The sequence below is a fragment of the Uranotaenia lowii genome, chromosome 2 (assembly GCF_029784155.1).
Source record: "Uranotaenia lowii strain MFRU-FL chromosome 2, ASM2978415v1, whole genome shotgun sequence".
NCBI classification, from domain to species: Eukaryota; Metazoa; Arthropoda; class Insecta; order Diptera; family Culicidae; genus Uranotaenia; species Uranotaenia lowii.
Window position 1 is genome coordinate 421,833,001 of NC_073692.1, and position 14,612 is coordinate 421,847,612.

The 14,612-nt window shown below is 33.6% G+C and overlaps 1 protein-coding gene across 1 annotated transcript in view; it reads right to left on the minus strand.

The window, feature by feature from the left end:
* LOC129743468 (uncharacterized) overlaps window positions 1-13,146 on the minus strand; it is a 30,093-nt gene extending 16,947 nt beyond the window's left edge. Inside the window, exon 1 of the mRNA XM_055735504.1 lies at window positions 13,113-13,146. Coding sequence (XP_055591479.1) covers window positions 13,113-13,146 — 34 coding nt within the window. The remainder of the gene's footprint in view (window positions 1-13,112) is intronic.
* Window positions 13,147-14,612: the final 1,466 nt, after the last annotated feature.

Genomic DNA, 14,612 nt, shown 5'->3' on the forward strand with positions numbered 1-14,612 from the left:
TCAAACTAGGCGAACCCTTTTCTGGTAAGCCAAACTTTGCGCGGAGATATAATATCATTTCGCTCGGATCTTCTGTATTTGGGGCTCGGAACTTCCTTTGGGGAAATGCAATCTCACTGCTGCTGGATGGAAGGTTTGGTTTACATGGAAACATTGAAGTACCATTTCCCTGGACGCAACCCGGAGGCAAATAAGAAAATATGAATAATTTATTTGTCTGTTTTTTGGGGCTGGCTACTCACACTCAATATCGTTCTAAACCACCATGGTATAAAATTTTAAATGAATAAAGTTTCCACTAAAAAATATTTATCTTATGGGGGAAACACGTTACTCACACTCTAAATCTTATCTCAAAGCATAAGGAGGGGACTAATTTGCCTCGATATGATTACGAAATGTACCTTACACTAGATACAAGTGCTTCCTGGAAGAGTAATTTATATTGCTCAATGGAGATTACAATGCGATATTAATTGTCATTTTTTGACCTTGGTGAACCACCAAAAAATTTAATATATTTTTATGATTTTATCTGGGTTATTCCGGATCTGTTTGCTTTATTTGGCAAACCCAACAAAAAAAAATCAACTTTTGGTGCAAAACTTCCTTATTTCTGAACACAAAATGAAATTTTCTGGCAAAACTTAATAGAAATGATCATGAATAATTTTTGGAGGCCTTAAAAACAAAAAAGTTACAGTTTTTTATTTCAATTTTTATTGAGTCATTTCTGGGTTTTGACGAAATTTGCCGGGATATTGCCCGGCTTTATGGTCGTCAATTATATATTCATATGCCTAGATTTTGCTAGGTTTTTTTTTATAAAACTGCCCAGATTTTTCCAGTTCGCATACGTGCTGTATGACAAATTGTCTGGAAGCTTTTTTTTTAGAGATATGACTTTTGGCAAATAACGAAGCTGCATTTCAAGTGCCTAACGTAAAAATAACTAATGATAAGATGAAAAAACTTTCCAGATTCAAATCTGGCATCAGATTTTGTCTTTCTGAGACAGAAAGTAAAAAAATATGTTGTTGTTTACATCAAACACTTATTGGAAATCAATACATCTTATATGTTTAAGTATAAAAAGCAATTTCTGAGGGTTTATTTGTTTGTTAGTTCGTTTGTGAGTTTGTTTTCAGTAGACTTAGCCGTCTTAAGAGTTAGAGAGTTGACATTTGACATCGATGTTCATTAGGACAAGTAATGATGAAAAATGTTTTTAGATTTTCGGATGACCCCTTCTGAAGGTCATCCATACAAGACAAATATTGGTTTCGCAATATTGACATTATTATACATTGCATTCTGATGAAAACTTGCCCATGAGCTTCATAAATTTTAAATTAATCAATAAATTAATCGAAATAAATTCCCCACCCTCTACCCTTCCCAATGCGGGAAAGGCTAACGGACTATACCATAGAAAAATCTTGAGTATCTGAAAAATGTCACATGCCACATTGGCTCCATTTGTTTGATAAGAATGAAAATATTTCGATTTATGCAATTAAAAACCGGTAAGGGAGCTCTTCTGTCCTTCACATCCTCCAATGCTAAAATGAAGTGGGGGTCTCTAATAATCATACTCAATTTTTCGTACCCGAAAACCCTTTCATATCAAATTTAATCACAATGGTTGATAAATTTACATGGAACATTTCCTACCCTCTCCGCACTGCAAGGCGTAAGGATCTATAACAATCGTATAACATATCTCGTACTCAAATATCTTCCTATTCCATGTCTGATTCCATTTGCTGGTTTCGTCAACATAAATTGATAACTTTTGCTTACAAAATTGTTGGGGAGGATGGGGAAACTTGATCCCCTTTTTTTATTTTCATCATATCTTTTCAGGAAAATTTAGCAACTTGCCGTCTTTTGCATTTTCTGACAGCGTGTAATTTCAAGTTAATATGCTCCAAAAGTTAAGACAATATCTGAACTTGAAGCTGAGCAAAAAGCGTTTTCCTGAGACTAAAAAAATTGCGATATTTTTTAAGTTACAGAAGACTTGATCCTTTACTAAAGCTTAGTTCTTTTAGAAATGGGACATTTACGAATGCCTGTATCTAAAAAACCATTCGTTTGAACGAAATACTTTCTATGAAGAAAAAGAAGGTAATGTTATGAACTTTTATGAAAAAATTTGAAAAAAAATATTTACCGTTTTTTGTTAAAGAAATTTCTACTTTATTCGTGGTATCTCCCATTGGCCGGCGCACACTTTTTTCAGTCATGGTATTGATCAGTTTCTCCAACTTATACTTCGTAAAATTTATATTTTAGGTAGCTTCACCCTCCTTCTTCAATTTCTGATACTTTTTGGTCCAATTCTTCTCTGGACACTGGAAACTGGAAGCATTTTAGTGGATACAGTTGTTTCGAAATGAACAAATTTGAATATTTTTGACCACATTTTTGAACGTTTTTTTTCGGTACCGGTTTTTCAGCTTAAGAGCTTTGGAACTATCAAAAAATGGTTGTTTGAGGTTGGATTTCAATGAGTCATCACTAGGCAACACTTTCAGCTTATCGGAGAAAATTGTTTTGGACGTTTCAGCGATCTACCCTTAGTTTTTCGTTTATTGAAAATTAAAAATGCTGGTATGAGACTCGACTTCCTTGATGAGCCTGAACCGTTGTTGCCGATCATGTGCTTCTCTCCAATGCTTGATTTGAACTTTGTGGACATTATTGACAGTGTTTGCATACTTATCCACCACAGAAACTCAGTAATTCTTTGAATAATCAACGGTTTTGTCAGCTATCAATTTGATAATGACGTATTTTCAAGGAAACTGTGCAAAATTATTTTTTTCTTTTTCTCTTGCATCGTACATATCTCAAAAACGCGTAAATATTAAATTTTGAAAAAAATAGGTCAAATAGTACTTTTTACAGGCAACAAAATGCTGTCAAAGTTTTCAATATCCAATAACTAGTTAACGAGCTATTGGCAAATGAAAGTGTCCCATTTCTAAAAGAACTAAGCTTTAAAGGAGAATTGATCCCTTATTCAGAGTGCCCTGACCCTTGGCAAAAATCTAATCCGTTGACTATTTCTTGCCATATTAGTTATCATTTTACAGTTTGTAAGTATCAGACAAAGAGAATTATAAAAATTTGTATTCTACCCTAGAGTCATTGCATACTTTAAGGCACAATTTTCTAGTTTTTAAGATAGATACAGTATTTTTAGCCCTTTTCAACAGATAGTGCCTCGATAAACATTAGTTATTGGTCAGATTTTTGTAATTTCATGATAATCAATGATCACGATCCAATCAGATGAAAAATACAGCTTTTTGGACTTCAGGGATCAATTATACCCATAACATACATTTTGGAAAACTTCTTCTAGAAAAAATGAGAATTTACTATTGCTTTGAAAATATGGCATTTTGAAATTCATATTATACTCTAACGATGGACATATTGGAATAAATATTTTTTTTTTATTTTTTCTTGTGAGAAACATTTTAAAGGGACAAAAAAAGATCTCCAAATCACATTTTGTAAAAATTTTCAAACAAAGTTCAATTACTCGAAAATGATTTTTTTTTAATTTGCTAAGAACAGCATTGTTGTTGTGTTCTATTTGGCACATTTTTCTAGAACATTTGATATTTATATGACATTCGGGATTCGAGATATAGCGAAGGAATCAAGTATACCCATAATTTTTTATAATTTTGTCCATTTGTTAGATGAATTCTTGGATTATTTAAAAAAATTGTATGGAAGCCCTCCACTCCCCTTCCTATATCGTCAACCCTATGCTTCTACTGCAAGAAAGGAATGATTACAAATAATTAAGGAAATATTTCTCGTATTGCAATTTTTGGTGCAAATGCAAATTTTGGTTCCGTTTCTTGATTAGCTGGTTAGCTAATGCAAAAACTTGTTAGAGAGTCCCATTTCCTTTTCTATCCCTTCATTGGATGAAGAGATGAGTACTTAATATTCATAGAAATATTTCTTATTCTCATTTCCTTTTGATGCCAAATTTGGTTTCATTTGCTCGATAAATTTTTAAGTTTTGCAAAAATTGTATGGAATCCTTTTCCATTTATATTTCCCCGCTGAAAGAAATGATCATACAATCATTTCTCGTATTCAAATACCCTCCCATGCCAAATGTGGTTCCATTTTCTTTATTAGTTCTGAGTTTTAAAAAAAATGTAAGAGAGCCCCTTCTCCCCTTCTTTTTTCCCGACGGGAGAAAATGAGGAGTAGCAAATCATCATAGAAACTTTTCTCGTACGGAAATACAATCCCATGTCAAATTTGGTTCCATTTACATGCTCAGTTCTCGAGTTAAAAGGACTTATTACTTTTATATGAGAGACCACCTCCCTTCTTCCAGGAAGAGAGAGGGATCCCAAACTATTATAGAAATCTTCCTCGGTCTCCAATACCCCCATCTACCAAGTTTCACGCAAATCGGTTTAGTAGTTTTCGAGTCTATAGGCCGTCTATTCATTCACGGAGTTTTTCAAAACGGAAAATTGATTCCGGGATTCAAATTTTGAATCAGACAACAGAAAAAGGGGTTGTTTCTATAAACTTTTTAATGCTGTTGCAATAATTAGGTTTCTATTCGAGACGAAAATCCATGCACGGGAGTTTTGAAGGACGAAGGATCTATTCCTGATTTCCAATTTCATATCAGACAACACAAAAAGTTATCGTTCATATTACTATGCATCAGATTAAGACAAAAATTCGTACACGGGAGATTCTTTCCGACGGTCTATAAATTTCTTATTTAGAATTTCAGTTTGGCAGACAAGCAAATGGGTCGCTTCTAAATACTGTTAAATATTTAAAGCAATTTTGTCATAAAAATGTGCCACAATAATCAATCCAATACAAACTCCTCAGTTTTAAAGCTTGAAACGAAACGCAGTTCGTACGGGATCAGCTAGTAATTTTTAAAAATGGGTTTAAGGTTTTATCTGTACATCCTTTATTATGAGTAATAACGTTTCTCTGATAAATCATTTCACACATTTTTGCAAAAATATTTCACACATTATCGGCAAATATTTGGAGCTGTCAAACCGATTTGTGATTTTTACACACCATGCAGATTCGAAATTTACACATTATCCGGTTCAGTCTGTGTAAGATGAAAGTGTGTGAAATCACACTTGTTGTTTTCTCAATCAATTGGTGTCAGCCATATACAAACTACGTCGAAGAATTTATACGGCTGAATCGTCGTAACGAATTGGAGTAAGTTGGTCATTATTCAAACATGAACCTAATAATTTATTATATTCCTTTTTTCTAGATTTCTTAGATTCAGCCCACTGATTGCTGCCTGTGCCAATGGAGAAATTGTTCGGCAAAAACTGAAAAGAAGTTTCCTCACAAACCGAAAAATGATGAAAATTTTCAGTTTTATGAACTACCAGCATTTCATTGGGTTCCAGGCATGCTTAAAAATAGCGGCCCTCTTCCATATTAATTCATTTTAAACATTTTCCTTTCCAAGCGCTTTATTATTTCACACATTTTCTCGTTTTCAACGCTTCCTGCATAATGTGTGAAACGCACACACTTCTTTTCCTTACAGGGTGTTTTACATTAATGTGCAGCAGTACGTACACACATTTAATGTGTTGGTCTACTGATTTCCAAAATGTGTGAAATTTCACAAACTAATGTGTGTGATGTTTTGTCAGTGAACGCCACGGTGATGCGCAGAGATGCCAGGTGGTTTTGTCAAAAATCAGGACACAGCGTTAAAAAAAAACAGGATTTTTCAGGACACCACTAAATTGATGAAAATAACACGCAGCACTGCTTGGATTGCATAACTAAAGGCGAAATACAGGTGCTGAAGTCGCCTCAAATTATATAACTGATGCTAGCAGAATCTTGGCTGGCCTTCTGTTAAGTTTACCATTTTAATATCATTCTAACCAAAGATCATCGGATAAACTGGTTAAACTATTTAATTATTTATTTGACAATCATTTAATAATAAATTAAGTAATAATTTAGATATTTTTAAATAATCAGGACATTTTAAGCGTAATTTTTCAAAAATCAGGACATTTTAAGGGTAATTTTTCAAAAATTAGGACGGCCTCTCGAAAACTAAGACAAATCCTGATAAATCAGGACACCTGACACCCCGGTGACGGGATTTTTTTTTTTCGAAAATTGACGCTTCGTTATTGCAACATTTTTTGTTGTTGTCAAGTTTGCAAAAAAATCAGCTCAAAGCAAGTTTTTGGGTTCAGATTTCTGGGAGTTGACGTACAGTCATTCAACTAAAATTCAATTTCTTGACTTTTTTCTTTCAAACTGCAATATTTCAAATACGGCAATAAACTTTTGTTGAAAGATCACTGAGAATTTATAAAAATAAAGCAAACATGAGTCAAGTTTTAATGGAATCAGAATAAAGGCGGGTTAGATTTTGTAGAATTTTGAACGAATTTATGTACAAAAATAATATTTACCGAAATCGATTTTTCATCCATACTTGAATTGAAATCCAAACCAGAGACTCATGAATTCTAATTTCAAAATTTTAATGATCCATTCAACCAAATTTTCTTGTCAATTTCACCTTCAACGAAAATTTATTTCATTGTTTTCTCATGCATCGTTGAAATTCAATAGAATTCGAGGTTTTTTGTCCAGGAATTGAAATTTTTTTCCTCGAGTAGTTTTTGATTCCCATTGAGAGAATGTCTGAAAACTGGAGAAGTTAGTTTTCAAGGAACAAGGATCTCTCGGTAACCTTTTTGTAGAGCAAAGCGTTTGGTCGTTTGTTATATGTATGTATATTGTAGTTTGAATAAAAGAACTTTATAAAGTCTAATTTTCATAGAATTGATGCATCTCATGTTACTTGAGAAAAATTTATTGTCATCAGATAATAGATAGAAAATCAAATCTTAACCCTTCATTTCATGATTTTTTATTTTTTCTCGAAAAAATCGACAACTGGAAATAAATGCTTATTCCTAATTTCTTTTGCACTAATCATAGTTTTCGCACAGGAACTTCGCAAATCTAGATTTCTGGACACCGGAAAGTTTAGAATTTATCTGGGAGTAGTTATGTATGTTGGTTTTCCACCATGGGTGCACGGATTCACCGCAGTTTCTGCCTAAGTATGTGCTTACATGCATTCTTGGACCGACCCCATGGCTTCGTATGTAGGTATATTTTGGAAGAACGAGTCAATCAGGTTACTTAGAGGTATTCCGGCATCCGCGCATATACCTGGCCAGCTGGCAGCTGGTTAAACATTCATATAATCAGTTATAAGAGGAAACACATCTTACTTGTCGGCTTCTTATGGGATTCGAACCCAAAAGTTGTCTCGCCGAAACCGGGAATCGAACCCAGCCTGGCACATCGGAACCAGACTCGCACCAGCTTATCCACTAGACTACAAAGACTCTCGAGAAATTAACTAAGAGTAGTTATGCGATAATATACCACCTACTGAGGAAATTATTCCTTACGTTTGCTTGAAGGTGCTAAAAAAACGAACACACACATATAGGATCTCAGTGAAACTTCATGTTTCTTTGAAGAGATCTAATTTACTTAACTTTAAGGCGTACATCTTTCAAGGATTTTATGGCTAGCATCTTACCACCAGAACACGGAAAGAGCACTATATGTGCCGTGATCGGGATTCGATCTCATGGGCTTTGGCTTAGATGGCTGGAACGCTATCCTCTAGGTCACGACCGGCGGCAAAATGGAAAGCTTCTTACCTATACAACTTTTCTGAACATAACCTTGAACAAATCAGCACAAATCAATTCCAAAAACGTATTTAAATTTGTTCTGATAAAGATTCTTAATCTTAAATCATACCATAACTATATGCCAGTTTTAATAAACAAACTTGAGTATTGAAGAGCAAAGTCTCAATTTAGTTTGAAGGAATGATCCAATTACAAATTACATTAAACTATTACATATCATTTGTTGGCAAAATTAAAAGAACAATAAAGATTTCTTCGGAATGAGCATTAGAATTTGGAACATGATTCTAAAATTAGAATTCAAACTTGAAATCAGTTTAAGAATAAAAAAGAAATAAAAATAAAACTAAATTTGAGAAAAAAAAATTTCAATTTAAAATCAACTTCCAGAGCTTCCAGGAAAAGGTTGAATAGTATGAATAAAAAGCATTTTTCGTTGATTGATAATAAGAAACGGCTCATACTTTAGTAAAAAATAATGAGCATTGTAATTTTCAATCAAATCATTCACTCATCTCTAAGAAGAAAAAAAGGCAAAACAATACTTCAAACCTCGGTTATCGAATGTTGGCAGATAGTACTGAATTTTCAAGTGGAAAAATAAAAAAAGCGTATTCGTTGTTTGTTTTAAGATTTTTAAACTCTCTGGATAAAGCCCCGTACTTGAGTTTGAATCACGTTCAATATAATAGAACTTTTGAAAATTGTTGTATGCTTATTTTGCAAGTTATGAAGGAATCCTACATTTTTTTAATGTGTTTTACATACGCTGAATTACAAATCCTAAATAAGTTAATTATTCGGACCCGTCCTAGTTTAAAGTTTGATAAATTTTGAACTTTTAATAATATTTTTCTAGTTTTGATAACGGTTTAGAGCAAAACTTTTATTTTTTTCACCACGGGGGCCCTCTTTATTCAGAGGGGGGGGGGTCAATTTTTCTCATCCCCCCCCTCTTAATACGGCCTGAACATGATAATTAATCATTAATAACGTAAACATTGTCATCGGGAAACAAATACACTGTTTAACGATGCAAGTTTCGAAAACACACTATGGAACCCATATAACTAGCTAGGGTACTACCGTTGCATGGTGTTGCAAATTTGCAACAGTTATTGAAAACCTATTATATCAGAGAAAAAACAAAAAAAAATCTCAAATTTTGTTTATTATGTAAATTACTTTAGTGGGAATACGAAAATATTTTTTTTGAGTCGAAAAAAAATTCTCAATATGAATTACACTAGGCCAAATATTTGAAAAATTAGGCTTTTTCCACATTCCATATTTTTCAGATTCAAGTGGGTTTTTTTTTGTTCCTTTAAACACTAAAAATATTTTTTTTTTAATTGAACGTGATCTTGAAATTAGAAATATTATTCCCATCGAAAAAAAAATTTACTTTTTAGCTAAATGTGAAGTTTAGAACAGTTTTAATTAATTGTTGCATATTTGTAACTTTATGAAACGAAGGGTTAAAATATAAAATTTTAAAGAAATGTTTAAAGTTGGAGATATTTTTGCGTGCCCCCATACTTTCATTAGGTGTTTCAGATCTGGCTCCAATAATGAGTCCAGTTCCAAACCAGGAACAGTAGATTCAAAGTTGGAAATATAAACACTTTCAAAATTTCTTTTTTTTTTTTATAAAGAAGAACTCAATATGTTTATCATTCCTTATCTGCAATTGCAATTAAAATTTAAACATTATTTTAAAGTGTAATCAAAGCCTTCTGAATTCAAAACTTGTGCGAAAAAATAATCATAAATTGATGTTTGTGAAAATTATGTTTCTTGAAAAACATAAGTGCCCTTGATGTTTGAAAGAGGCACGGCAATTCGGCTTATTCAAAGGAAATCCCGTAACCAGCAGAATCAATTTAATCGAAAACCAGAAATCGCTCAACTGTTGATAATTGTGCACACGCGACAATATCCGGAAACAAAACAGACCTGGAACCGAAAACGGAAGATATTTTTTACACGATATCAAACGAACAACGAGCTAATCAAGTTAATGCATTTGATTAGCGGGTTATTAATGATTCTGTTTTTTTTGCTGACCTAGATCCGCTCTAGAATGTTTGCACTTAGCTCTCAACCGGGGATTCAAGATCAAAGCATCATCCTTTTCGTTATCCCATTATGGAATGCGTACACCAAACATGGTCCAATACGTGTTTCTGGAATCTGGGGTGGTTTTTTGGGTGCTGTTGAGAGAACTTCTTTCATCCGAAGGTATCGGAATCATTGAAAGCAATAAGCTAATTGAAAAAGGTTATTACCAAACAAATTGAAGATTGGATTTTAGCATTTTAAACCCAGTTGCGTTCGTCCAATCATTAAAAGCTGATTTTTATTCTTTATTGATCTTTGGAAATCTTGAATCGAAGTTATATCTTATTAAGTTTAAATTAGAAAAACTTAAAACGTGATTATAATCACGATTTTTCAACAGCCTGTCTATCACTAACACAATTACTTAACTCACTTTAATTTTAAATTTGAAATAATAAAGAAACAAACGAGTTCTGCAGCAAAGGACAAAATGATGAATGAACAGAAGAAATCGCGACCCGGAAAGGAATCCAGAGGGTCGTTAAAGGTAATGAAAATATATGATAATAAACGCGCCCATCGAGGGTTGGGCGGAAATTTGCTTCCCTCTCGTCTTAAGAACGTCGAGCAGCTTCCTTCCAGAAAACAACCGAGACATGCGTTGCCTGGCTTCGCAAATCGCAGGACCAGAGATGTAAATATTCAATTTGCTCAAATCGATTCGGTAACGACAACCGGCAGCCGTGAAGAACGACTGCACACAAATGAAGAATAAGGACGACTTTTCCTGCTGTTGGTCCTGGTGTGTCCTGGTCCATTGCTTTGCTAGCTGTTACATTTCGAAGGTATTCTTCCTTAGGATTTTTCGAGCCAGAAGAAGTTCGATCTTCCGAAACCTTCTTCCTGTTTCTGGTGAGATAACGAGTGTGATCCCATCCATGGTCGGGCTTTCTCTATCAAGAAGGGGCGACTGACTGCTGCTCTTTGGCTTTCGGTAACGCCAAAAGTTATGCAAAGTACTTCGTACCTTTTTGCTGCTGCTCAATTTTTCTTCCTCTTCTTCCATAATGGCTGGGCTCAAAGGCAGAAAAAAATGCATCACCTCTATCTGCTAAGAGGGGACGCAAGAGCACGAAGCAACACGTTTTGCATAGTTCTAGGAGCAGCTAGGAAAGGGGATTACTCTTTCAGTAAAAAATAAGTAGAAGAAAAAATGGGGCCCCTAATAAGACGAAGTGCTGCTATTGGAAAGACGGCAAGTCACGTCAGGCTTAGAAAAAGTATCCCTCCTGTTTTTTATTCACTCAATACATGAGGGTGATTCTGATAGTAAAATTGAGGGGTTCATTTAGCTGCTCGCGGAAAGAAAATAACCGTGTAGGTATGGTCTGCTTACCTTCAAGCGTCAGGGCAGGGTTTAAAGTAAATTGAAAAATGGATGCATTATATGCGGCATCCCTCCTACGTGGTGTAATTTGGATGCTGGGGAATTTTTACCCTCTATCCGAACGAAATCGAGAAAAGCCGTGGTTTTGCTTTCGTATTACCCGAGCCTGGCCCGCCTTGAAAAGATGCAAGCAGCGGAAACATCAAAGGCAGTTCCGGCTAACGAGATTAACAGTTTTATAAATACGAAACGCGTGGCTTTTGGGTAATCACGAAATTGCTCCAATAACTGGCTTTACAGCGGGAGCTTCGATAAATGTTATGTTAAATCAGCATAAATTTAAAACATTTCAATTTTAAATTCAGCAATTTGTAAGCAGAATATTTAAGCCAGAATGTAGAATGTCAATTTTGACACATTTGAGACAATTTCTTCAAGATAAACATTTTCTTTCAAGGAAATCTGAATTGGGAGCACATAATTGGTCATAGGGTCTTTGTATACAAGGAATACAAAATCAACAGCATTCTTACAATGGGACGAACACAAAGATAGTGACTATCAACTGAAGCTGTAAATCGAGTAGATTTTTTTAAACATTTTAAATGGTTTTTTACAATAACATTTAGGCAACTTTTAGGATTTTTGCTTGATAAATAAAAATATTTTTGCATGTTGGGAACCCGTAGGACATGGTAATTTTCGAAATATTTTACCCGCTGTGTCGTTTTATCCGATTTTCCCCTAGATTTAACACCTTTTGCATTTGCGCAAATGATAAATATAATGCACAAAATTAGGATTAAAATATGTACTGTACATCCCTTTTTTCTGCAATTTTCTACAGGAATTTCGGAAAAAAAATCAGGTAAGTATAATCTTCTAGGTATAATCAGTTCGAAATAATCTGTTAGAAGCTCCAACAATGTAGTTTCACCTTTTCACCCAAGAAGAAAGTTCAATTTAGCTCAAAAGAAATGAGGAGAAAATGAAAACGGCTCTCCTCATAATAAAAAGTTAAACATAAATAACCGCACATTTCATTAGCACCACTTCCGATTGCGAGCAGGTGACGCCAGCTAATTTTCGCTCTGTCAGTTATTGTGCCAAATCTGACAGTTTGCAAAGTACGTTCCGCACAAAAGTTGTACACAAACTTACAACAAATTTGATGGCTGCCGGTTAACGTCCTGGGAGAATTTCGCAGAGATAATTGAATTCTTAATTACCATCACCATCAACTCTTGGCTAGGAAGCTTGGCTTGGTCGTATTACCTACACTCCGTATTTTTGCTGGCACGATTCATCGACCGGAAACCTCAAATCTAATTCCGGCACCCGCAAATCAGCTGTCAGGGCAAGGCACGATGAAGTCTACTACATACTACAAAACCCCTAACACCTGAAAGGAATTTTGTTGAATAAAAGCCGGTTCATTGGCCTGTTGCTAGAATTATCCGTTGCCGATGGTTAATTCCCCGAGGAATTCCGCTATTTCCCCACGCTCATGGTCCTTTTTCCCAACCCAAATAATCATCCCCCCACACCAAGATTCACCGGGCTGGTTGTCAGCTTATCCTTCCACCTGAAGGGAGTTCCGAAAAATTCTACCGTTGGTTATACCGTAGAAAAATAACAAAAGCCGGCATATCCCGGAAACGACATGTGATTGTGCGTGTTTTGCTCCAGAACGCCAGTCGGTCGGTTTAAGAAAAGCTACTCTTCGGTCTGAGAAAGAAAAAAAAGTTAATTACATTTTTAATCCTAAATATCGGGTGGAAATGTGGAGTTGCAAACTAACGAATAGACGAACGTGAGCGCCAGTCCTGGAAACGGAACCTGGTAACGGACATGCCATCGGAAATCCGACATATACAACACATACAAACGTACAGGCAGTCACTTACTTGGATTCTGATCCCGTTTCGATGCTGGTGCCATGGCGAAAGTCAAGATCCGATGTAAACTCGAATGGATGCCAATTATGGATGCTTGAATTGCTACCAGTTTTTTTTAACCAAAAGTTTTATGAAAAAACTGATAATCAACGGTTAATATTTTTAACTGTAGAAATAATTCTCGACTAAAAATAAAAATACCATTGCAATCAATGCAATCAGTCAATCACTTTTTTTAAATGTTTCATTATTAACATGTAAAGTTGCTGAAATTTACAATTATCATGAGAATTTGGAGTGTGAAATCAAACTGAAGCCAAGAAACAAAATGACAAAAATAACAAAACCAATAAAATTGACAAAAATGACAAAAATGACAAAAAAGACAAAAATGATAAAAATGACAAAAGTGACAAAAATGACAAAAATGACAAAAATGACGAAAATGACAAAAATGACAAAAATGATAAAAAATAACAAAAATGACAAAAATGATAAAAAATAACAAAAATGATAAAAATGACATAAATGACATAAATGACAAAAATAACAAAAATGACAAAAATGACAAAAATAACAAAAATGATAAAAATGACAAAAATGAAAAAAATGAAAAAAATCACAAAAATGACAAAAATGACAAAAATGACAAAAATGACAAAAATGACAAAAATGACAAAAATGACAAAAATGACAAAAATGACAAAAATGACAAAAATGACAAAAATGACAAAAATGACAAAAATGACAAAAATGACAAAAATGACAAAAATGACAAAAATGACAAAAATGACAAAAATGACAAAAATGACAAAAATGACAAAAATGACAAAAATGACAAAAATGACAAAAATGACAAAAATGACAAAAATGACAAAAATGACAAAAATGACAAAAATGACAAAAATGACAAAAATGACAAAAATGACAAAAATGACAAAAATGACAAAAATGACAAAAATGACAAAAATGACAAAAATGACAAAAATGACAAAAATGACAAAAATGACAAAAATGACAAAAATGACAAAAATGACAAAAATGACAAAAATGACAAAAATGACAAAAATGACAAAAATGACAAAAATGACAAAAATGACAAAAATGACAAAAATGACAAAAATGACGAAAATGACAAAAATGACAAAAATGACAAAAATGACAAAAATGACAAAAATGACAAAAATGACAAAAATGACAAAAATGACAAAAATGACAAAAATGACAAAAATGACAAAAATTATAAAAATGACAAAAATGACAAAAATGACAAAAATGACAAAAATGACAAAAATGACAAAAATGACAAAAATGACAAAAATGACAAAAATGACAAAAAAAAAAAAATGACAAAAATGACAAATATGACAAAAATGACAAAAATGACAAAAATGACAAAAATGACAAAAATGACAAAAATGACAAAAATGACAAAAATGACAAAAATGACAAAAATGACAAAAATGACAAAAATGACAACAATGACAAAAATGACAAAAATGACAAAAA